This window comes from Brienomyrus brachyistius, chromosome 6, assembly GCF_023856365.1.
Source record: "Brienomyrus brachyistius isolate T26 chromosome 6, BBRACH_0.4, whole genome shotgun sequence".
Lineage (NCBI taxonomy): Eukaryota > Metazoa > Chordata > Actinopteri > Osteoglossiformes > Mormyridae > Brienomyrus > Brienomyrus brachyistius.
Genome location: NC_064538.1, coordinates 4,580,891 through 4,603,645, shown reverse-complemented (window position 1 = coordinate 4,603,645; position 22,755 = coordinate 4,580,891). Strand labels below are relative to the sequence as shown.

General features: G+C 39.9%; 4 protein-coding genes and 1 long non-coding RNA gene across 11 annotated transcripts in view; 3 read left to right on the top strand and 2 right to left on the bottom strand.

Annotated features, from left to right (window-relative positions):
* LOC125745231 (tumor necrosis factor receptor superfamily member 14-like) overlaps positions 1 to 1,740 on the top strand; it is a 31,187-nt gene extending 29,447 nt beyond the window's left edge. Inside the window, exon 10 of the mRNA XM_049017863.1 lies at positions 118 to 1,740. Coding sequence (XP_048873820.1) covers positions 118 to 141 — 24 coding nt within the window. The 3' untranslated portion in view covers positions 142 to 1,740. The remainder of the gene's footprint in view (positions 1 to 117) is intronic.
* Positions 1 to 22,755, top strand: part of LOC125745233 (tumor necrosis factor receptor superfamily member 14-like) — a 58,901-nt gene that overhangs the window by 30,360 nt on the left and 5,786 nt on the right. The window contains exons 1-8 of one of the 6 annotated variants that reach the window (XM_049017867.1): positions 5,757 to 5,823; positions 6,828 to 6,988; positions 7,844 to 7,949; positions 8,048 to 8,173; positions 18,390 to 18,545; positions 18,644 to 18,731; positions 18,860 to 19,064; positions 19,358 to 19,404. In XM_049017867.1, coding sequence (XP_048873824.1) covers positions 6,881 to 6,988; positions 7,844 to 7,949; positions 8,048 to 8,173; positions 18,390 to 18,545; positions 18,644 to 18,731; positions 18,860 to 19,064; positions 19,358 to 19,404 — 836 coding nt within the window. In that variant the 5' untranslated portion in view covers positions 5,757 to 5,823; positions 6,828 to 6,880. Of the gene's footprint in view, positions 1 to 5,756; positions 5,824 to 5,890; positions 5,915 to 6,266; positions 6,747 to 6,827; positions 6,989 to 7,079; positions 7,950 to 8,047; positions 8,174 to 18,159; positions 18,286 to 18,389; positions 18,546 to 18,643; positions 18,732 to 18,859; positions 19,065 to 19,357; positions 19,405 to 22,755 lie in introns of those variants that run through there. The other 5 variants (XM_049017871.1, XM_049017869.1, XM_049017866.1 and 2 more) reach the window with 5 other exon arrangements.
* The window catches only part of LOC125745247 (uncharacterized), a 62,305-nt gene that overhangs the window by 37,290 nt on the left and 2,260 nt on the right, over positions 1 to 22,755 (bottom strand). The window lies entirely within an intron of this gene.
* LOC125745232 (E3 SUMO-protein ligase ZBED1-like) lies at positions 2,136 to 22,717 on the bottom strand. Its single transcript, XM_049017865.1, has 4 exons — positions 22,666 to 22,717; positions 3,503 to 5,099; positions 2,860 to 3,226; positions 2,136 to 2,566 (listed from the first exon to the last, which is right to left on the bottom strand). Exons 2-4 carry the CDS (start codon positions 4,087 to 4,089, stop codon positions 2,426 to 2,428), a joined length of 1,095 nt encoding a protein of 364 aa, XP_048873822.1. The 5' UTR covers positions 4,090 to 5,099; positions 22,666 to 22,717; the 3' UTR covers positions 2,136 to 2,425.
* LOC125745244 (tumor necrosis factor receptor superfamily member 14-like) overlaps positions 13,691 to 22,755 on the top strand; it is a 24,783-nt gene continuing 15,718 nt past the window's right edge. The window contains exon 1 of the mRNA XM_049017895.1: positions 13,691 to 14,206. The gene's annotated coding sequence lies outside the window, so the exon portion shown is untranslated. The remainder of the gene's footprint in view (positions 14,207 to 22,755) is intronic.

The window sequence follows — 22,755 nt, the reverse complement described above, 5'->3', positions numbered from 1 at the left end:
TGACTGTGGATCCCACATTTATGTCCAGGTCTGTGTTACACGTGTATTTGCTGAATTCTGCAGAGGTTAGTAGTTCACGTTGCTCTTGTGGTAACAGGCAGCTTGTTTCTTCCTCAGGTAGAAGATGACGACGTGACATAAACCCACAGAGGAGCCACCGGATCCTTCTGGATGTTTCACTTCCCCCTTCTCAGTACTGAATTCTTCAGTAACTGCACTGCAGTAAAAATTACCCTTGATTTTTCATCACAGGAGTGTAACGTCTGTAGCGCCTCCTGGCTTTCAGACACCAGTGTGGATATTCTTTGCATTTTGAAAAAGAACAAATCCGCTGCAGAGCTTCTTTCCGCTGCTTAGTCCATGTCTTTGTGGTCTTTACAGAAAGTCCTGCTTACCTGACTTTTATCTCTTGGGTAATTTAACTGTGGTTTTATTTAATTTATTTTTATTATTATTTTTAATTAAACCTGGCTCGTTATTCCTCTGGAGCCCAAGTTTCCCAACATTGGTTACATAAGTTCTGGCAACATGAAGAAGACAGCTAAAGGGCAAAGGAGCTTCTTATGGACATGAGACTGGACACCTCTGTCACTCTGGGAAATTAATATCTTGCTAGCTGGACAATGGCTTGTACTGGATGACTGCAGAGACAGCAATCAAAACCCCCAGCCTGGAGATGTGAGGAAAGAGTGCTGTTTGCAGTGCCTGCAACTGGCCAGCTTTTAAAATGTTATATAATTGTAATCCTTCTATAACTTTGTATTTTGATTTGTGTTTGGATAATTGTCTATGGATTACTACTTATTTCTGAGAAAGACCTCTGTTCCGTTACTTGAAATACATAGTTTAATGTTTAAATCACTTTAATATTTCCTTGTAACTTGCTGAGTCCCTTTAAGTGTTCGCCTACGTGCTTGCATATTCATCACACTTACGCATTAGAGCTAGTAGTGGAATGAGCTACACACAAACACTGTTAAATGTGCTCTTACTACAGCGTCTGCAAACATCTTGCGCCTTCAGTAGCATCGTGGGTATGTATTGTGTTATTTTTATCTGTGAGCACCGATCCTTGTTTTGATGTTTGATACTATAGCACTATATTTTGGGTTAAACATACATTTGCAGTAAAGAACAGAGCGATAAACTTATATTTGTATATTGCACTGTTTATGTACATGAAAAGCAAAGTCGACTGTAAATAAATGGTAGCATTTTTGTACTTTCAGTTTTACACTTTCCCTGCTCAGTAAACCTGTGGACAAAGGAACATGCTGTCTTCAGAGTCTTGATGTGGGAAAGAGTTAGCTGGCTGTCTAGTTATATACAGGACGTGTAACGAGGGCAGTAGTGATGGGATTTATGGCTCTTTGAAGGGATCCGGATCTTGGCTCTTTTTAAATATTTAGTCAGTTTTAAGAAGCCAGCTTGGGGGCATCTCAGTTTATCCTGGAAATAATCACTGGGAGGAATGATGACGTAAGATTTGTAGTCAAATAATTAAAACTCAGATATCACATACCAATATCTGAGTTTGAATTATTCTGAGATATTGATTAGTACCTCATTTGTCATGTGTGGACTATATTCCATAGGGTTGCACAACATCCCTCTGCTTAGACAGTGACATCACTATTTTGGATTTACCTTTAGTACAAAGTGTGTGTATGTGTAAAGCTACGTTGACTTATGTTATTCATACAATACCTACTCACAAAAAAACATCAAAAACAAACCCGGCTGCAATGAATTTCTGTGCAAAACAGCTTTTACTACAAACACTGCCACACAAGAACATTTTGATAGAAAACAAAAAATATTTAAAGTTTTAAATATATACTCTAGATAAAATTTGAATAAATAAAATGGAAATGTCTACATACAGTCCACTATTACTACTATTACTACTGTAAACTTTGCAAATAGGACATCAGCCCCTTCAAGTCTTAAATGAACAATAACAAAGTGGGCTGCAATGAATGTCTGTGCAAAACAGGTTTTAGTGAAAAATTTCTATACAAGAACAGTATCACAAAAGAACAGTTTGATAGATAACAAAAAATATTTAAAGTATTAGACATATACTGTAGATAAAATTAGAATAAATAAAATGGAAATGTCTACATACAGTCCACTATTACTACTATAACTACTGTAAACTTTGCAAATAAGAGATCAGCCCCTTCAAGTTTTAAATGAACACAAAATGCAATGTAAATAAATACAAAGCAGTTCCTTACTTTATGGCTTTTTCTGCCTCTCTTTCTTGTCCTTGGGCAAATTTGCATTAAGGAAGACAAGAGCTCTGACCTTTTTGGGCTTAAGGCGACTTCTCCTCTCTGAGATTATCTGTCCAGTTTTCGAGAATATTCTCTCAGAGGGAACTGATGTCACCACAACACAAAGCTTCTTGGCCATCAGCTTGCTAAGCCTGGGGTAAACACGGGCTCGACTCTCCCACCACTTGAGGGGATCCTCGTGTTGGAAGAAGAGGCTCCTCCAGGTAGGCTCGCACCTCCATGACAGCATCGGCGGTGGGATTCCCGGCTTCCACTGTTCCAGCTACCTGCTCATAGGGGTGGGAGATATAACAATGGGAGATACCATTTTTATGTGATTAGATTAGATTAGATTCAACTTTTGTCATTACACAGTGTAAGAGAACAGAGTAATGAAATGCAGTTTAGCATTTAATTAGAAGTGACAATAGTAGATTTGCATATGTACAGTATGTGCAGTATGTACAGATTAAATGCAGTGATTTACAGCTAGTGGAAGTTTTAGACTGATATATCAGACTGATTTCATTCTAGAGATTTTTAGAGAAAAAAAAATGTGAATTATTGTTGCCACCCTTACTTCCTCATGGAAATAGCTCCAAACTATTGATCCAGCACCACTGCCTGCTCCTTCCAGTCCTTCCGCAGCTGGTTGCTGTTGGATGGGTGTGCCACTGCTAATTCTTGCTACTGCAGCTGACAGCCTTTGAAACGTCTCATCTGCTGTTCCGCCATCATGGAAGGCCATCCTCTTAAAACGCGGGTCAAGTGCAGCAGTATCTGCTAGCATGTGGTTGGCATGAATCCTGTGGAATCGCGATGACATACTCGCACACAGACTGTCGATCACACCTTGCGCTGCCGCTGCTGTAGTGTTTCGCCGGAAATCAGCGGTGGCTCTTTGAAGTCCCCTGGCCAGCACTATGACCTTCGAGGCTGTCAAGTAGCTGGTGAAAAAAGAAAAAAAAACTTTAATGTTACAATTTTAAAGCTGAAACAATGATAAGTATTACAATGTATTAAACAGATATCTATTGTGGTATCAAATATGCATAATTTTTTATCAGGAAATTGGCATGTAGGCTACAGAAATCTACTGACAATGATATATACTCCAGTGTATTACACAGATTTCTAATATGGTATAAAAAATTCATAATTTACTATCAGGTACTATGCATGTATGCTAAAGAAATATACTGCTGTGCAACTGAGCTACATACCTTTCTGCACTGAGTTCCACAGTGACTTCCTCAAATGGTTGCAAGATTGTGTACATTTCTTGCACTGTGGTCCATTCCTCCTGGGACAGGTGGCGGACAGGTGCATTGATGACGGCCAGGGTGGAGATTATGGCATTTTTACTGGTAATAAAGCTTTTCAACATGTAGTAGGTGGAATTCCACCTTGTAGGACAATCCTGTTTCAGTCGGAGCTCCTCCATATTCATTTGTAGTTGAGTCTCCTTCAGTTTTTGCGCCCCCACGGTGCTTCTGTGAAAGTATTCCACTGCCTCTTTCATCTTATCAATGATGGGCTTTGAAGCTCGCAGGGCATGTATTACCACCAGGTTAATAGTATGGGCCAGGCATGGTAGGTGCATCCATCCAATGGTTTGTATAGCCTTAGTAACATTTGCCGCATTATCGGTTAGGCAGCACACTACTTTCTTGTCCACCCCCCACTCTGCTGCAACACTAAGCAGCTGTTGTGCAATGTTGTCTGCTGTGTGCCGCTCACTGAATTCAAAACAGTCCAGGAGGCAGGAGGCCACACGGAAATCCTCGATAAAATGGCAGGTTACAGACATATATGATGCTGTCGTTCTTGAAGTCCAACAGTCTGTGGTTAAACAGACAGCTGGTACTTTTGACACCCTTCTCTTCAAAGATGTCGTGCCTGGCCAGGTGATGTGGTGGGCCCAGTGGGGTCAGAACCTGCTGTGGCTGCAGTTGCACTTGATGTGGAGGCAGAGGAGGCAATGGACACATCAGTGTCACTGTTGTTGTCTGAGTCTGGCTCTGCTCTCAAACCTGTGACCTGCAGTGTTGGGTGTTGAGTCTTCAAATGCCTCCGTAAATTATTTGTTGACCCAGACTTAAATGAAATGACTTTTTGACAAATGATGCATTTAGCCTTACTGTTTTCTTCGTGAGAAAAGTGCACCCAAATGCATTTTCAGACGTGTCACGTGTGTGTCTTCAAGTTTGCACTGAGACAGAGAGGCACTCGCACGTGTTTTTTTTTGGTTGTTTTTTTAACTGGAGTAAGCATGTGACGGCAGCGTGCACAAGTCATGGCTCCGCTCCTACCCAATGACAGAGGGACGCAGGGTTTTTTTCCACTGGAGTACTCACGTGAAGGATGCGTGCACAACTATCATCATGCTGTTAGGCAGTAGCACCCCTGCGCTGGGTGCGCCCCTCCCCCTATAACTGTTCTGTCTCGCGGAGGAGCTAATTTGTGTGCATCTGTGTGAAACACGCATAGGAAAAAAAGAACGACAGAAAGAACGGCTCCCCCCCCCAGCTGCGACTCGGCTCCCATCTTTCATGTTTATGAGCCGTTCAAAAGAATCGGTTCGTTCGCGAACGTCACAACTCTATAGTCCATGCCTTTGTGGTCTTTACAGAAAGTCCTGCTTATCTGACTTTTAACTCTTGGGTGATTTATTTTATTTTGTATTATTTTATGTTAAATAAACCTGGCTCCTCATTTCCCTGGAGCCCCGTAATTGGCTCCTACTGAGCTTTGCCACATTACAGGTCAACTCCGGCAAAGTGATGAATATTTCACATAGCTGGCATCAGATTTTGTGACCTTATTGTGACTTCTGAAAAGCAACAAGACATCATTCATTTAAAAAAAAAGCGTGTTGTGTGCGTCTTTACACTTTTTCCACACACTTCAGACAATTGTTTTCACATTATATCGAGTATTCCTAATTGTATCAGTAAGTGCAGCGCACTACAGTAAACAGTATGGTGCATCAGAAATTCTGCTGCATCCGCCTATTTAGTAACAGCGGTCAAAGTAGGCTATACGAAAGTAGTACAGCGTTTAAGTATCAGGAAGTAAGACAATGAAACACTAGAGCAGTTTTAAAACATTTATTTGAAATATGCCTTTATATACACTGCAAAACATGAAAAGTTTACATAAGATAATTCAATAAAATAGAAGCGAACAAACGTGGACATTCGTTATGTGTTTTGCAGCTCAGAAGTACTCTCTCTCGTAAACACCTATAAATTTGCGAATGTTGATTTTAAAATTACATGCAGTTCTTTGCTGCCATAACTCCTGAGACAACACTAAGTAATACAAATAAAGATCACGGAATAACAAACCTAAGCGATGAAGCCTTGAAAAACTTAAAATAATTACGCTACAATAAATGAATCGAGGGCTCATGCTCGTGAACCTGACGTTCTTTCGTAACGACATATGAAACATCGCCGCGAGTTTTACACGGTATTACAGCTGTAAAGCGAAACCGAAACATTTACAGTCACAACATGACTTCTGCCTTCCAAAGTCCTACGTGAGTATAGAAAAATAAGATAAAATTATTCTAGTAGTAGTAAAGAAGTACTCGTAATATATTGTAACGCCGCGGAGCATGTGGGGAAAATGTAAATAGCCTTTATTTGTTTTCTGATTATTCGTTGTTCCCGATTGCCGTGTGTGATCTTGAATGTGTCCTGGGTGAACAGCGTTCGGTCGTTACCTGATTATCTTTCGCTTTCATCTCTCCCTTTCTGTTGCTGCTACCGCGGTGTCTTCGTTTGAGTAAAGTAGTAGAATTTCAGTTTACCAGTGTAATATTGCCGTTAGGATTATCGCAAGTCGTTTTGTCGGACATGTTGGGCTTCCGCTTTGCAAGTGGGACATAAGACTCCAACGTCGGGTAGGACACTCCTTTAGCTTCATGCTTTAAGGTTTCATTTCGACATAAAATGTTTACGACGTTGTTCTGTTATTTGTTGTTAATCTACCGATTTCAATGTTTCATTGCCAAAGGAAATTACGAATGTTTGTGTATTTATTCGACTATTTATTTATTTCTCGTTCTGTCTGAATCTCTAACCTTTGTAACTATCTGTTACGCCCACTGAACATCGCCCCGGCTTCTCCGTGATCTAGGCTTCGTTTTTCTGCTCTCACTAGTCATTCCAGTCCAGTTTTCCCTTGATCCATGCCACAGTTTCCAGTTTCCACCAGTGTATGTTCACTAGCCAGCTCCACAGGCTTGTTCATTGCTCTGCATTAGATTCATATAATTAGCCAATGTTTCAATGGTAATGAAGACCGGATTGGGAAGTACTGTGCTCTGGTATTGAGCCCAACCTTTGCTGTCCCTGGCCCTAAGAGTATGACTGAGCCAGAATTATGCAGCAGATCTCAGCCACCTTAAATTTGGAATGGAATCACGGATGAGCAGGAATGGAGTTCATTGGGGTGAAGGCTGAAGGTGTAACAACAGATGTAAGATAAATATGAAAATATCCGTCGCTGTATTTAAATGTATTCCCTGTTTTCACCTAGGATGGCACCTTGTTGATGTAAGAGATTGGGAAGGAGGTCTGCAATGCTGTGTGATGGAAAGTGAATCCCAGATATTGTCATCTGTGATTTATGGTTATTTCTCAAGTGCTGGATGTCCGATTCACCCAGAGGATGTTCACAACATGCTTATTCTGCTTCAGGTTGTAATATTTATTTAATGCTTTGTAGCTGTTTCTAGACTTTGTGTTGCCTGTTCATACTTCTACATTTCTGTCCTTTCTCTATAATCAGGAAGTGCAGAGAATCAGGCAGATCAGACAGGGAACATCCCAGAGCACAGAATGACTTGTCAGCTCTATAGATTCACTTAGCGTGTCTTGCTGTTTTGTTAAAACACTGTGAACCTGTTAAGCCATGAAGATCAGAATGGATTGACCAGTTAAAGCAGAAACTGGTCTGTTGAGACTGAGTACTCATGCACATTTGATTGCCCTCATTTTAACCATTAATATCTTCAGACTATCAGCACTGCGATGAATGCTTTTGGTTGTTGATCATCTGACTGTAGTTACTTTAATCTCCCACCTGGGTATGAGATATATTATGAGTGTATAAAAGATAATTAATAATGTTATTAATGAGCCACGCTTCTCATTAAACTGTATTTGAAATATTTCTGTCTGTCCAGGTCACTCTGATTTAACGGTTTGCTTGGGTCACATAAGCAGCATATATACTGTCATGCTATTAGTCACAGCCCATGTATGTTTAATGAAAATCACGTGACCTGATTAATTGTAGCTTGGTTAGATAACTAATTTCATACAGTCTAATGCAGGGGTTGGCAATCTCATCCAAAAGGGGATGTTATCTGTGTGGGTTTTGCTGCAATTCCCTAATTAGATTATTAATTAGAGGACTGATTGGCTGAAGAGTCCTCACACCAGGGTTTGAACAGCTGACCTAAAGGTTATCCCAAAAACCTGCATACACACCAGCCCTTTGCATATAAGATTGCCCACCCCTGGACTAATGGGATTTTTTTCCTTTCACAGACATATTTAGTTCTTCTTCTTCTGTGTGTTAATTATAACCCCTGTTCTGCATGCGGCCAGGCTGAATATAAAATCGGTGATGAATGCTGTCCTATGTGCTCCCCCGGTAAGTCACATTATACCATAGTGCCCACAAGTCTGTTCTCATTGCTTAGAAATGTCAGAGGAATCTGGCAGAATAACCAGCATCTCTTCTGTTTCCAGGATCCCGTGTCTACAGACATTGTACAGCCTGGACCAGCACTTCATGTGTTCAATGCATAGATTCTGCATTCAGTGACCAGCCCAATGGTCTTGAACAGTGCAGCCCCTGTACAGTCTGTGTTAAAGGTAACATTTCTGTTCAGTTCAGCTACCCATCATATTAACTCATCCATGCAGTATAATACATTCATTTTTGTCTTGGGTGTTTATATTAGTTTTGGTTACTCTTCTCTTCGCTCCACAGGCCTTGGTGTGAAGACAGTGACAGTATGTACACCCTCTTCAGATACAGTGTGTGGGGTCCTGGAAGGGCACTATTGTATTAATCCTTATAAGGGAGGATGCAGAGCAGCCAATAAACACACAGCCTGCCAACCTGGACAGTTCATCCAACAGCCTGGTTTGTGTGGATTTCTGATTCTCATAATGTATGTTTTAATGAGTAAACGCAGATAGTACCTTTGCCTTTGTGAAATAAGTTAATGGTTTTAAATTTGTTTCCCTTTCAGGAACAGAATCCACTGATACCGTCTGTGAGGACTGCAGTGATAATTCATACTCTAATGGCTCTTTTACCGCCTGTAAACCACACACAGAGTAAGTTTCATAATTCCAGTCAGTCAATTATCATGGAAATTTATTTATGAAGGCAAGATTGTATTTCTGTGAGTTCGTATTATATTTTGTCACAATAGTTTCTCATGTTTTACATGCTTATTTTTACAGCTGTGAATCCAGAGGACTTGTCACAGTTAAAGCAGGAGACCAAGCAGCTGATTCTGAATGTGAAAAGAAAAGTAACATTGGATTGTTTGCTGGAATACCAACAGCAGTAACAGTAACAGCAGGAATAGCAGCAACAATCTGTGTATATATATATAAAAAAAAACATGGTAAGAACATACTGAAGTGCTTACTTAAGGGTTTATAAAAATGTTTTTTATTGGGTATGAACAAAAAATTCACTGTCATTTTAAATAGTTGGTAGTAATGTGAAACTAAATACATAGTGAAGTCGTAAATTTGAATGGCACCAATCTGTACTGCGATCATTTCTTAATGTAAATATATGTTTTTTTTTAGGTATTCAAGGGCAGAATAAGGTATGTTTTATTATTATTATTATTATTGTTATTTTTGTACATATGTCAGAAATTCATGTACTGCAGTCAACCAACCTTTCATATGACCAGGCTACATTAATACTAATTTATATTCTACAATTTTCACAGGTTCCACCCCCAGAAGGTGAAAGTATGGTACCAAATACAACTAAAGTAAGTCAGTGTATTAGTAATAACTTCAGTAAAGTAACAGAAGGTGCTTTTATGTAGAAGCTGATTGATTTCCACCCCCTGGGTTCAGTGTAAAACGGGCTCCCATAAGACAATGACTGTGGATCCTGCATTTATGTCCAGGTCTGTGTTGCACGTGTATTTGCTGAACTGCAGAGGTTAGTAGTTCACGTTGCTCTTGTGCTAACAGGCAGCTTGTTTCTTCCTCAGGTGTAAGATGACGATGTGACATAAACCCAGAGAGGATCCGGCCTGAATGTTTCACCTGCCCCTGCTCAGGATTGACTTGCAGCCCTCCTGAATAATTTGAACCATAAAAGTTTTCAGTGTAGCTATCAAACACATTTTGGTGGGACATTAATAATCCATCCCTCTTCTGTAACACTCATGTACACAGAATCACACACTGTGAGCCCTTTGAAATGGCCAAAAGCATCCAGTGCAGATTTGGGTAGAATCTGCAAACTTCAGCACACAGAGCTGGGGACAGGAATTATATCCACAACCCGAGCTGGACCGGCTGTCTGGTACTTCAGCCATTTTCCTGATTTGTGTGCTAGCTGAACTATAAATTGGGTTTCAATTTATTACTACTTGAACATTTTCTTAAAACTTCTGTTTGTTTCTAATGTGATTATATATATATTGTCATGCCCGGCTCGTCCGCTCCTCGTGTATGCCACGCCCCCTGCCTTCCCACATGTATTTCCCTGATTGTACCCCGCTGTATCTGATTACTTTGATTAGTCTTGTCCTGTTTTAAGTCCTGGTCTTACCTGTGGTCCTCGTCCGTCATTGATGTCTGTTGCCGTCCTGTATTCCCTGCCCCGGATTGCTCCTAATAAACCCCCGTTTTCCCGTATCCTGCTTGCCTGCCTGCTCCTTGCTCGCTCTGCCCGCTTCGCCCGACCATATCCCGTGACATATATATATATATATATAAGTAAATGAATGAAGTCATGATTTTTTTGTTATAAAACCAATAAATCTGCAATATTTTTACCAAATTAAGGGTCCAAAGACTTTCTATGAGCATTGTAAGGGAATGAACATATTAACATCATGTTATTTCAGAAGCCTTTCGGTTCAGAATTAACTCTATGCATTTCCACAGGGGTTCATGTTAAACAGGCCATTTGTTGCCTGTTTGAGATGGTTACTTTAAACTTCAGATGTAAAAGTCACAGACATGCCTGATACCTAAAATCAAAGCTGACCGCTGTACAGTTTATTTCAGTAAGTTGAATAACTGAAATCCATCCCCTGTGTGTAACTTATGTACAGGTGAAATTTTTTTTTTAAAAAAAAACCTTTGTTGTTTTGGTATTTTGTAAATATTTCAAACACTATATGGTGGATTAGGTCCATTTTTATATATGTGGTTAGGATGTTTGTGAGAGACTACAGGGTGCAGGAGAGTGACAGGCATTAGTGGACCCTGAGGTCAGGTCATTTTTCCACAGTGCATGGCCTGGCATTTGTGGCGGAAATGCAGAATTTGCATAATTTAAATAATTCTCTAAAATTCAGCGTACATAATGTGGGGCAGTACCACACTTAAACTGGCATATTAGTGAAGATCATCGTATGCATTGGTACACGGCAAAACATGAATATCAGTGAAAATGGAAAGATGAATATCACTTTATATATTGTAACTGTAACAGCAATAATTTATGAATAAAAAACTAATAGTGTGACTACAGAGTCGCCCTATATTGCAACATGATGTCACACTTCTGACCCTGATACACCTGCCCCCCCCCCACCAATATTAACATGAAACCTACACCGCTGAGTCCAATGATAAAACTGCCTTCACACATCATGCTCCTCTGCAGCCTGTTTGACCCCCTGTTGACCCTGGAAAGAAGCTGGGCCTTGATATCATTGGGCTGTTTGAAACGGCAGCCCATGTCTGTTGCTGTTGTCTCACTGACAGATTAATACTCCAAGTGGCCTCAGCTTGCTTTCTTCCACAGTGCTACAGCTGTTGACGTTATAGGGTTTTTAACTTCTCAGCTGCCATGGCAACCCAGAATGCGTTGTCACTGACACTGGGCCGCAGTTCACTTCGGCTGTCTTTGCTGAGATCCTGGATTCTAGGGACACGCATGACTTCCGTACATCAATCTGCAGCCAATGGAGCCATTGAACGATTCCATCCTGCCCTGAGAAGCTGCATGCAGCCTCCATCTCACCCCATGAACTGCGCTATGGCTGGAAGGTTGTGTACCAGACTGCACGTCTTCCCTCTGCCTCCCACTGCGATAGCTTGTCCCACTGATGTATGTGACAAAGAAAAACAGAACAAGATGAAGCGCTATACTGATTGCAGGCGTGGTGTGCGTGCTGCTCCCTTTCCTGAGGGGGAGAGAATGAGGATAAGGATTCCCCAGGTAGCTAATCCCAGACTCTCTGCCCCTGTAACAATAGAAAAGAAAGTGGGCCCTAACAGCGTCTTACTGAATTATGGGAAAAGGCGGAATGCAACACAATTTCCACCTCTGACTGAGAATGGCCACGCAAACCATACAGTGCCTATAATGTTTACTGACTAACAAAGCAAATGCTATAGCACACTATGCTACATGCAGAGCTATGCTCTACGATGGATGATGTGATTTCATCCGGACACCACAGAGAAGACTGGCAAGCTTGATAAAATTACCTTCTTGGTGTTTGATTATCAGATAGTTTTGCTACGTTTAGGACCAACATCCACCACTGAGTCAGGTTTGCCACTTGGTTCTTTTTATTACTGATGCAGGCAAGTATTACAGAGAGAGGTGTTTTGTAATGCTGTCATATTTTGTAACGCCACAAGGTGGAGCTGCAGAGTAAAGATGAGTGATGATTCAGAGAGAGACGTGCGACGAGGCGGCTTGGTATAGAGTTGTTTATCATCTCCATCATCTACTTCTCACCGTTTCTTGGATACTACACCACCACAAAAACCTTGATATTATGTTAATCGTTTTTGTTAACTGATTTTAGTTTAATGACCCTCTGGCATTATCTGACTATGCTGTTCGTTATTAATAATCATTTTAAAAGGATCCGAGTCAACCGTGGATGTCAGTCGCGCATGCGTCAGCGTTTACAGCCAAATACAAAAGCAGCTAAAAAATGTAACTATAGCTGAAAAATAACTGAAAGCCAGCCAAATGCAAACCCACTACCTGTGAGGGAACCACCATATTCTGTAGCCACGAACCAAAATAAACCAGCAGACTTGGTGATATTCATTGTGCTGCGGACTGTTTGGAATCACGTTCAAAGGCTGTCAGAAAGAAATTAGATTGTACAGAGAGAAAGCCCAACCCGAAGCAAAGGAACGGTATACTGAAAAATCTAAATCATCCGAAACGTGGATCCATACGAAATTCCTAGAGAAAAACGGATTTGTGACTTTGAAGCCTTACCTCCCCTCAGGTTTCCCGATGTTCTAGTTACCTTGTGTGTGTCGTGAGTGCATATAGACCTGCACAACTTCGAAATTTTAAATCGTTTGGAAGCCCACGTACAATTTATCAATGGTTGGGTACACAACCTGGAAGTTTATGAAGATCCTAACTGTGGAGACGTTTTGTTTGAGTATTTTTAGTTGTATATCTCCATGTAATGATAATACAGTGCATTTTCACACACTGGTTATTATTTCTTGCTATTGTTTTGGGCACAGGTCATGTATTGTCAGCGGCTCACCGAATCTCCATTAAAGCCCTGGGTGATCGTTAGCTGCGGCGGGAAGGTGGATTGCCTGTTTGCGAGATAATTCTTTGTACCGTTGTCATTTATGAGATTTGTACTTTTGCACATTGTTATATCTTTTTATTTGCATTTTGTCATACTGTTTGCATTTGTGACATTGTTGCACTGACAGTTTATAAACTATTTACAGTACTATTTACAAACGAGCACAAAACTGAAAGCTGTATTTTGAAAATAATTTTATTAAATTTTGCAAAGAATCGTATTGTGTAATCAGATTTCAAAAGGTTATTATACTACTGTTTTGATCACTGTAAAGACTTTAGCATTGACGCTAACTGCAAGCACAATGCTGGGTAGATTTAGACTTTGATAATTACCATTAAGAAAATTCCTGGGACATACTTTAAACCATCGTGGGCAGCCGACAGTCTGTTGTCTAATTTTTTACCTTGTCGACCGAACAGATGTTGCAACCAATAACATAAGTCCTTCCTACCATGATTTAAATATACTCTAAATATGAATCGACGTCCATAACAACTTTTCTTTATTACGACACCTACTAGGTATCAGTGACCACGCCATTTAGCGATTCGCACCATCCCGTCCCATAAGTCATTGCGATTTGGCGTCACATGCCCGGAAACTGGGAAGGCTGCGCTTTATTTATTTAGACCCATGTGTTTTGCTGAGCTCCGGTAGGCTAAATAATTTGTTTGCTTCTGGTCCTTCAAGTTTGGCGAAATCGGTAAACTAAAGGTGTTTAAGAAATGCCGATTGCTGTACCTCCATCTTGGGGAAAGGGCAGCGTTAAAGGTATGAACAAACCGGTAACTCCTGACACGTGCTCTGGCCGCGGTTATGTGATGGAGACAGGCGGCAAGGATTTGCGTCGAGATGCCTCTCAACGCCTATCAGTACTAACTCGAAGAAAATTAAACCAGGTGAAGATTAAGTATCCGACGCCGCTATCTTTATTGCTGTTAGCTACATAGTGGAAAGACCAAACGTGCAAGATAAAAAGTTAGAGGTCACTGTCGCTCAGGTAAAGCAAAGTCTAGACGTCGTAAATCAAATGTCAAGACGAGCTGAGTGGGAGGACACAGCAGATGGAATCTACCGATCAACGGTATGAAAGAAGCCAACGGTGAGAACAAGATGTGATCAATGTATTGGGTAAAATTACACTGTATCTGGTCCACAAACTAGAAGACATTATAGACGCAGTCCACAGATCGGGTAAGAAGTTAGCGGGGAAGTATCGTCAAGTTATAATCCAATATACTGCAAGAAAATACAGAGATGCGTTTTGGAAACTCGCGAAAGACTCACAAATATGTGAAGAACACAGAATAAGCTTCGCTGAAGATTTCTCATTTTTTGACCGAAATCCTCGCGCTGCTTTGTGAAGCCAGAGTGGCCTGCAAAAGGCTTATTACCGTGGTCCTCACGGTCACACAGTGTGATGAGCTGGGTATTTAGCGGTAGCGGTGGGTGCCGCCTCGGAGGATTCCTTCTGAGGGTTACCCTAGTCGTCTACAGGTGTGCCTGCAGTCGAGTGCGCTTACAGACATACAATGACTAGGGCTGGTGCACAGAACTTGGCACTTTTTAGCAGTTAGATGCACACCGCTCGCAAACGCAATCTCTTCCTCTTGCTTCTCACTCCACCCGGCTACGCACGCATACTCCTCCCACATCATGTGGTATCCCTGACATTTAGCTCGTTTCATCAGGTAAACATATTGATAGTCACTATCAGTAATCACTATTTGTATATAATCCAAGTGTTGACAGTACGTTAATGTTAACTGTTCGTGTCTATCCTTAAATGCTAGGGCTCCTTAAAACAGCGTAAAGAGAAAAGCATTTTTTTTTTGCATTGTAAAAAGTTTCTCATGTAACATTTTTACCAGAAACAAGCGTCAGAATCGGAGGAATCGTTTTGGGCAAAACAGTGTGGCTGTGAAATTTTATTTGGTAATGGGTGTACTAGATTAGCCGGTGTGGCTATTCCTTTTTGCAATTTGAAAAGGAAAATAATTCATTCAAAAGCTAATGTATAGCTTTTGAAGTTTAGGACCGTTAGTTAACCGTAGGTGGCAGTATAGAGCAATACGAAAGTGATTGTTTTTTTAGTTTTTCTTCCTCAACTTTGACGTGAGTATGGAAAAATAAGAACTTGTTCTTTAAGTCGTAAACTAGTATTCATAATGTATGTTTTAATGATTAAAGAAGCAAAATATATATTTGCCAATTTAATGTTGACGTTAGGTAACGTTATCGTATGTAGTTTTATCGGAAATGTTAAGGCTTCTGCATTGAAAGTAAACGTATGTAGGATTCAGTTTCGGGTAGGACGCTACTTTAACCAAGGCTGTCTTTGTTTTGAAAGTTTCGCTGTAATATCTTTGTTTTCTATGCTGTAATTATCCAATGCGAATGTAAAGAAGCAGAATGTAAAAGTTCTTTAAAAATGTCTAAAAGGAACTTAGACATTTTCTTATGGTTTCATTTCGGCTTCAAATGTTTAAGTTGGTTTTGTAATATAAAGATGATACTTTAATGCACCGATTTCAGAGTCTGATTGCTACAAGATATTACAAATATGTGTGCTTTTGAGCTAGTGTTTATTTTAAGTTCTCTGTGAATATAACCTTCTGTCACGCCCACTGAGCTTCGTTTCAGCTTGTCTGTGATCCAGGCCAGGTTTACCTCTCACTAGCCAGCTCCAGTACAGTTATCTCGAGATCTATGCGTGTGCACCCGTCCACATTTACCTGTCAACTGTACAGAATTGTATCTAATATTCTGCATTACTATTGTCTATATAATTAGACAATGTTTCAGTTACAACTGCTATCCTGTGATTGGGCAGTTATTTTCTTGTTATAACACCTGCTTGGTGACTGATTGGAATCTGGTAGACTAAATTTTATAGATTGTCTGTTTGAGTGTGTGATACATGAGCCTGCTATCACTTTTGGTTGTTGACTGTTGTCTGCATTTAGTCCTGTTTTTACCTTGTGGATTTGGATATGTGCCTTTTCTGGATATTGAACTTCTCTGCCTTTTGACTTTTTGTTAACATGAAATCATGATTCACAAGGGATCAACTTCATTCTGCCCTGAGCCTGATGAATTATTGCTCAACCCAATTAATCTGTCCACCCTGACTTCCTACCGTGGTCTGCTGTTGTATCCCACCTTGGCTGTGCCTGGTCCTAAGAGTATGAATGTGCCAGGATGGACCCAGCAGACCTCAGCCACATTAAACTTACCTTGGAGAAAAGGAGCCCTGCTTGGAAGACAGGAGCCCAGATTGGACTCCACTGAGCAGTCCATGGAATCTCTGCCACCAGTCTGATGGAACTCGCCACCTGAGTGGGTTGTTGGTTACTCTCAGATTTTTGTCATAAAATTCTGCACTCCAGCAGTCATTGGAATATGGTAGTATTGTTTGACACATTCCTTTACAGCTTATCTGAAGATATAAATAAACTTGCCACACAGAAGTTGCAAGACTCGTTTGTGTTGATTTAGCAATCCAGGTATGCAACCAGATAACCTGGCCCAAGTGGGAGGGAGACACTTGTCAATCTGATTTTATTGGGTTATCATCAGCAGGAGAGAGTGTTTTATATGATTGATTCCCCCCAAGTACCTGTAGCTTTGGGACACCCCTGATTTCTCATACAATAACTCAGCAATGGAGCTGGACAAAATTGGAATGGAGGTGGCTGGTGACAGGAGGAAAACATGGTCTGGATTACGGATGAGCTGGAACCGAGTCATTGGGGTGAAGGGTGATACAATAAATGTAAGAAATATATGCAAATATCCATCTCTATATTTAAATGTATTCCCTGTTTTCACCTAGGATGGTACCTTCATCAAAGAGATTGGGAAGGAGGTCTGCAATGCTGTGTAATGGAAAGTGAATCCCAGATATTGTCATCTGTGATTCATGGTTATTTCACAACATGCTTATTCTGCTTCAGGTTGTAACATTTATTTAATGCTTTGTAGCTGTTTCTAGACTGTTCATACTTCTACATTTCTGTCCTTTATCTATAATCAGGAAGTGCAGAGAATCAGGCAGATCAGGCTGGGAAAGTCCCAGAGCACAGAATGACTTATCAGCTCTGTAGAATCAAAACAGTCTTGCTGTTTTGGTAAAATGCTGTGAACCGGTTAAGCCGTCATGCAGATCAGAATGGATTGACCAGTTAAAGCAGAAACTGGTTTGTTGAGACTGAGTACTCATGTACATTTGATTGCCCTCATTTTAACCATTAATATCTTCAGACTATCAGCACTGCGATGAATGCTTTTGGTTGTTGATCATCTGACTGTAGTTACTTTAATCTCCCACCTGGGTATGAGATATATAATGAGTGTATGAAAGATAATTAATAATGTTATTAATGAGCCACGGTTCTCATTAAACTGTATTTGAAATATTTCTGTCTGTCCAGGTCACTCCGATTTAACGGTTTGCTGGTCTGTTGAGACTGAGTACTCATGCACATCTGATTGTCCTCATTTTAACATTTAAAATGTCCCCAGTCTATCAGCATTGCAATGAATGCTTTTGCTTGTTAACCATCTTACTGTAGATACTTCAGTCTCACACACATGTATGAGATGTATATAAAAAATTCTGTTTTTATTCCTGAGCCACGGTTCTTTTTAAACTGTATTTGAATTATCTCTGTCTGTCCAGGTCACTCTGATTTAACTGTTTGTTTAGGTCACATAAGCAGCATATATACTGTCATGCTATTAGTCACAGCCCATGTATGTTTAATGAAAAGCATGTAACCTGATTAATGGTTGGTTGGTACTTGGTTAGATAATGACTGATTTCATACAGTCTAATGGGATGTTTTTTTCCTCTTTCACAGACGTATTTAATTGTTCTCTGTGTTAATTATAATCCCTGTTCTGCATGCGGCCAGGCTGAATATAACATCGGTGATGAATGCTGTCCTATGTGTCACCGTGGTAAGTCACATTATACCATAGTGTCCACAAGTCTCATTGCTTAGAAACGTCAGAGGAATCTGTCAGAATAACCAGCATCTCTCCTATTTCCAGGAAGTCGTGTCTACAGACATTGTACGGCCTGGACCTTCACTTTATGTGTTCCATGCGTACACTCTACTTTCAATGACCAGCCCAATGGTTTTGAACAGTGCAGCCCCTGTACAATCTGTGTTAAAGGTAACATTTCAGTTCAGCTAACTGTCTTAACATGCCGTATCATACATTCATTTTTGTCTTGGGTGTTTATATTAGTTCTGGTTACTTTTCTCTTCGCTCCACAGGCCTTGGTGTGAAGACAGTGACAGCATGTACACCCTCTTCAGATACAGTGTGTGGGGTCCTGGAAGGGCACTATTGTATTAATCCTTATAAGGGAGGATGCAGAACAGCCAATAAACACTCAGCCTGCCAACCTGGACAGTTCATCCAACAGCCTGGTTTGTGGGGATTTCTGATACTCATATGTTTTAATGTGTAAACAGAGATAGTGCCTTTGTGAAATAAGTTAATGGTTTTAAATTTGTTTCCCTTTCAGGAACAGAATACACTGATACCGTCTGTGAGGACTGCAGTGATAATTCATACTCTGATGGCTCTTTTACCGCCTGTAAACCACACACAGAGTGAGTTTCATAATTCCAGTCAGTCAATGATCAGGATTTTTATTTATGAAGGAAAGATTATTTTCCTGTGAGTTTGTATTATATTTTGTCACAATAGTTTCTCATATTATACATGCTTATTTTTACAGCTGTGAATCCAGAGGACTTGTCACAGTTAAAGCAGGAGACCAAGCAACTGATTCTGAATGTGGAAAGAAAAGTGTTACTGCATTGCCAGTAGTTCTACCTGGAGTAGTAGTAGTAGTAGTAATAATAATAATAATAATAATAATAATAGTAATAATAATAGCAGTTACAGCAATAAGATACAAAAGAAGAAAATCCTTGAACGTGGTAAGAATATTACATACTTAAGTGCATATGAGGGTTTATAAAAATGGTTTTTATTGGGTATGAACAAAAGAAGTGATTTCAAAAACTGAAGTTGGCAGTAATCTGAAATGCTAAATGCAGAATGAATAAGAACATCAATGACACCAAGCTGTACTATGATCATTTTTTTAAATTAATCTTTTAGGAATCCATGAGCAGAATAACGTGTTAAATTTCTGTTTTGCACATATTTTTTTTGAGAAATTCATGTAATACATTGAACCAACTTGATTTACATTCTACAATTTTGACAGAGCCCACCCCAAGAAGGTGAAAATATGCTGCAAAATCCCCCAGAAGTAAGTCAGTGTATTAGTAATAACTTCAGGAAAGTAACAGAAGGTCCTTTTATGTAGAAGCTGATTCATTTCCACCCCCTGGGTTCAGTGTAAAACGGGCTTCCATAAGACAGTGACTGTGGATCCTACATTTATGTCCAGGTCTGTGTTACACGTGTATTTGCTGAATTCTGCAGAGGTTAGTAGTTCACGTTGCTCTTGTGCTAACAGGCAGCTTGTTTCTTCCTCAGGTGTAAGATGACGATGTGACATAAACCCACAGAGGAGCCACCGGATCCTTCTGGATGTTTCACCTCCCAGGGCTCCAGGTTGCGACCAAAAATCTGAAGAGTGCAACTAAATTTTTTCCTTGGTCACGCTGTTGCACCTAACATTTTGCCACCGCACCATGTACTGTACTCTTGGTAGGGTGATTTTCCCTTAATTGGGAAAAAATTTCCCCCCAAAACTCACACGAACATCAAGGTCAGAAGCAATCAAAGGCAGAGAAGGGGCAGGTCTCTGGTTCTGAGCATGATATTCTTCTACACTGAAATTTTCATTTTGTCAAGGACTTTAAACGTCTGCACTTTTAAATGTTTTAAAATAATGTTTTGCAGAAATTTGAACAAAGACCTTCATTCCTTCTTAGTCATTTACATAACTATGAATGTGAAATGACAAAATGGTAATCCATAAAATGTATTATTGTGGCACTAATAGTGCTGTGAAAAATTTGGGTGTGTATAAATGTAAGTTAGGGGCACCACTGCAACCAAAGCAAAGGAGATTTGCCTCCCCCGTCTCAGTATAGAATTCTTCAATAACTGCACAGCAGTTAAGATAATCCATGATGTTTCTTGGGAGGATTGTAGCGTCTGTATCTGCTCTTGGTTTCAGGCAAAGCCAGTCAACTCAACAGGCACCCGCTTAGCAACCACTGGTACCACCTCTGGAAAAACTTCACCAGAGATATTCTTTGCATTTTGAAAAAGAACAAATCAGCTGCGGAGCTTCTTTCTGCTGCTTAGTCCATGTCTTGGTGGTCTTTACAGAAAGTCCTGCTTACGTGACTTTTAACTCTTGGCTGATGTAATTTGGCTCCTGCTACGCTTCACCAACATTGGCTACATAAGTACTGAAAACGTCAAGAAGTCAGCGGAAGGGGATGAAAACATGACACCAGATATCTAGTGGTCTGTTTGTGGTCTTTCATGGTTTGTATGTGTGACACTGTGAAATTAACATTTTGTTAGCTGGACAGTGGCCTGTACTGGATGACCACAGAAACATTCTTTCAGAGACAGTAATTAAAATCCCCAGCTTTCAGGCTGTGCCACCAACTGGTCAGTTTTTAAAATCTTTTGTAAAATTGTAACATTGTTCCTTCTTTAATTGTCTTTTAGTTTTATTTTTTTTTATTTTAGTTATATTTTTCCTGAGCCTGTGTGACTTAATCTATAATTATAACATGCATTTTTATAATTATGAACTTACAATTTTCAATGAAATAGAGCCTTTTGTACTGGGAACCTATTAACTAGTAATCCATAGACATGTTATATATGTAGACATGTCATTTGATAGTAAATTCCATAGACATGTTATATATCTGCCCTTGCAATACAGTTACTAACCAGTGTATGAAAATGATCTTAAATTTTCAAGCTAATTTTGTTGTAAGAGAACATTAGCTTGGACTGAAGTGATTGCTTGAATAATATAATATGATTTATAAAAATCCATGGCAAATTTTCTGCCTCGATTATTTGCTTTATGCTCCAAAGAACAGTTATACACAGATTGCAGGAGTGGGTGGATGATATTAACTGAGGCACCAAGAGTAAAATGAGGATGAGCAGAGGGAAGAAAGAAGTGGCAGAAACATACTCATCTGAAAATGAAAATATGAAGATGCATTTTCTATTTTGAACTTTTCAGTAATTTACCTTAGCAGTATATCCAGATGCAGTATGGCAGTTAATGCACTGAACAGGAGTGGGCACTTTAAATATCTTGTTTTGATCAAATTTTTTAAATTTTAGTTTTCAAAACCACAATTTGTTTATTCAAAGACCTATTTGGGATAAGATCTTTCATTTATTGTCACAGTTGAACAAAATACTTTTTACAATTAGTTGAGTAATCTGATAAAATAAATAGTTGTAGCTGTGCTGAATAATTTGAAACATTAAAGTTTTCAGTATAGCTATTAAACACGTTGACAGTGATGTCTTATAAACACAATAATGAATCCATGGTATTCAAAGGGGCTTGATTGCTAATTTGATTTCAAGCCAGAGTTTAAGTGAAATTAATTTGTTCTTTCATTTTTGTTTTAGCCTATTGTTGCTTTAATTGCTTAATTGACATTTATCTTGTTTATCCAGAAATCTGCAGGATAATCGGAGTGAAAATGCTGTTATATTTACATTCATTTGATGCTTTTATCCAAATGCTGTTATATTTACATTTAGCTGATGCTTTTATCCAAAGTGATGCACAAGTTAGTAAACCCAGGGTCAGAGCACAGGGTCAGCCAGCCTCGCTGGAGCAGCTGGGGTTAAGGGCCCGGTGGTGATGTCATTATTACTTCAGAATCTGACTGCAATGTGCCAACTGTAAAGTTTAGTGAAGGAGGGATAGTAGTATGGGGTTGTGTTTCAGAGGTTGGGCTACGCCCCTTAGTTCCAGTAGAGGGAACTCTTAATGCTTCAACATACCAGGACATTTTGGACAATTCTATCCTTCCCCATTTATGGGAACAGTTTGGGGAAGACCTTTATCTGTTCCAGTATTACTGTCCCCAGTACACAAGGCAAGGTCCATAAAGAAATGGTTGAGTGAATTTGGTATAGAAGAACTTGATTGCCCCCCACAGAGCCCTGACCTTAACCCCACTGAATACCTTTGAGGTGAATTAGTCATGACTGGTCAACAGGTGGACCTAGGCACAAGGCACTGCATATTTTGAAAACTATTTTGACCCAAAAACAAAGAAAAAAAAACTAAGGACTCAGCATTCAAAAATCTTCCGATGACTTGTCATAATCAGAATTTCTGATCCAGGAAATATTTCATGACTGGGGTGTAGCCCGGTGTACTAGTCAGCTTCAGCAGAACCCCCAACAGATTAAAGAAAACACAATGACTCTGCAGTCAAAATATGTCAGAGAAATGATCATAAATAGAAATTATGGTGGAAAGATTTCATAATTGGGGTGTACAGGTCAACTCCGGCAAAGGGATGAATATTTCACATAGCTGGCATCAGATTTTGTGACCTGATTGTGACTTCTGAAAAGCAACAACACATCATTCGTTTTCAAGCAAAAAGCGTGTTGTGTGCGTCTTTACACTTTTTCCACACACTT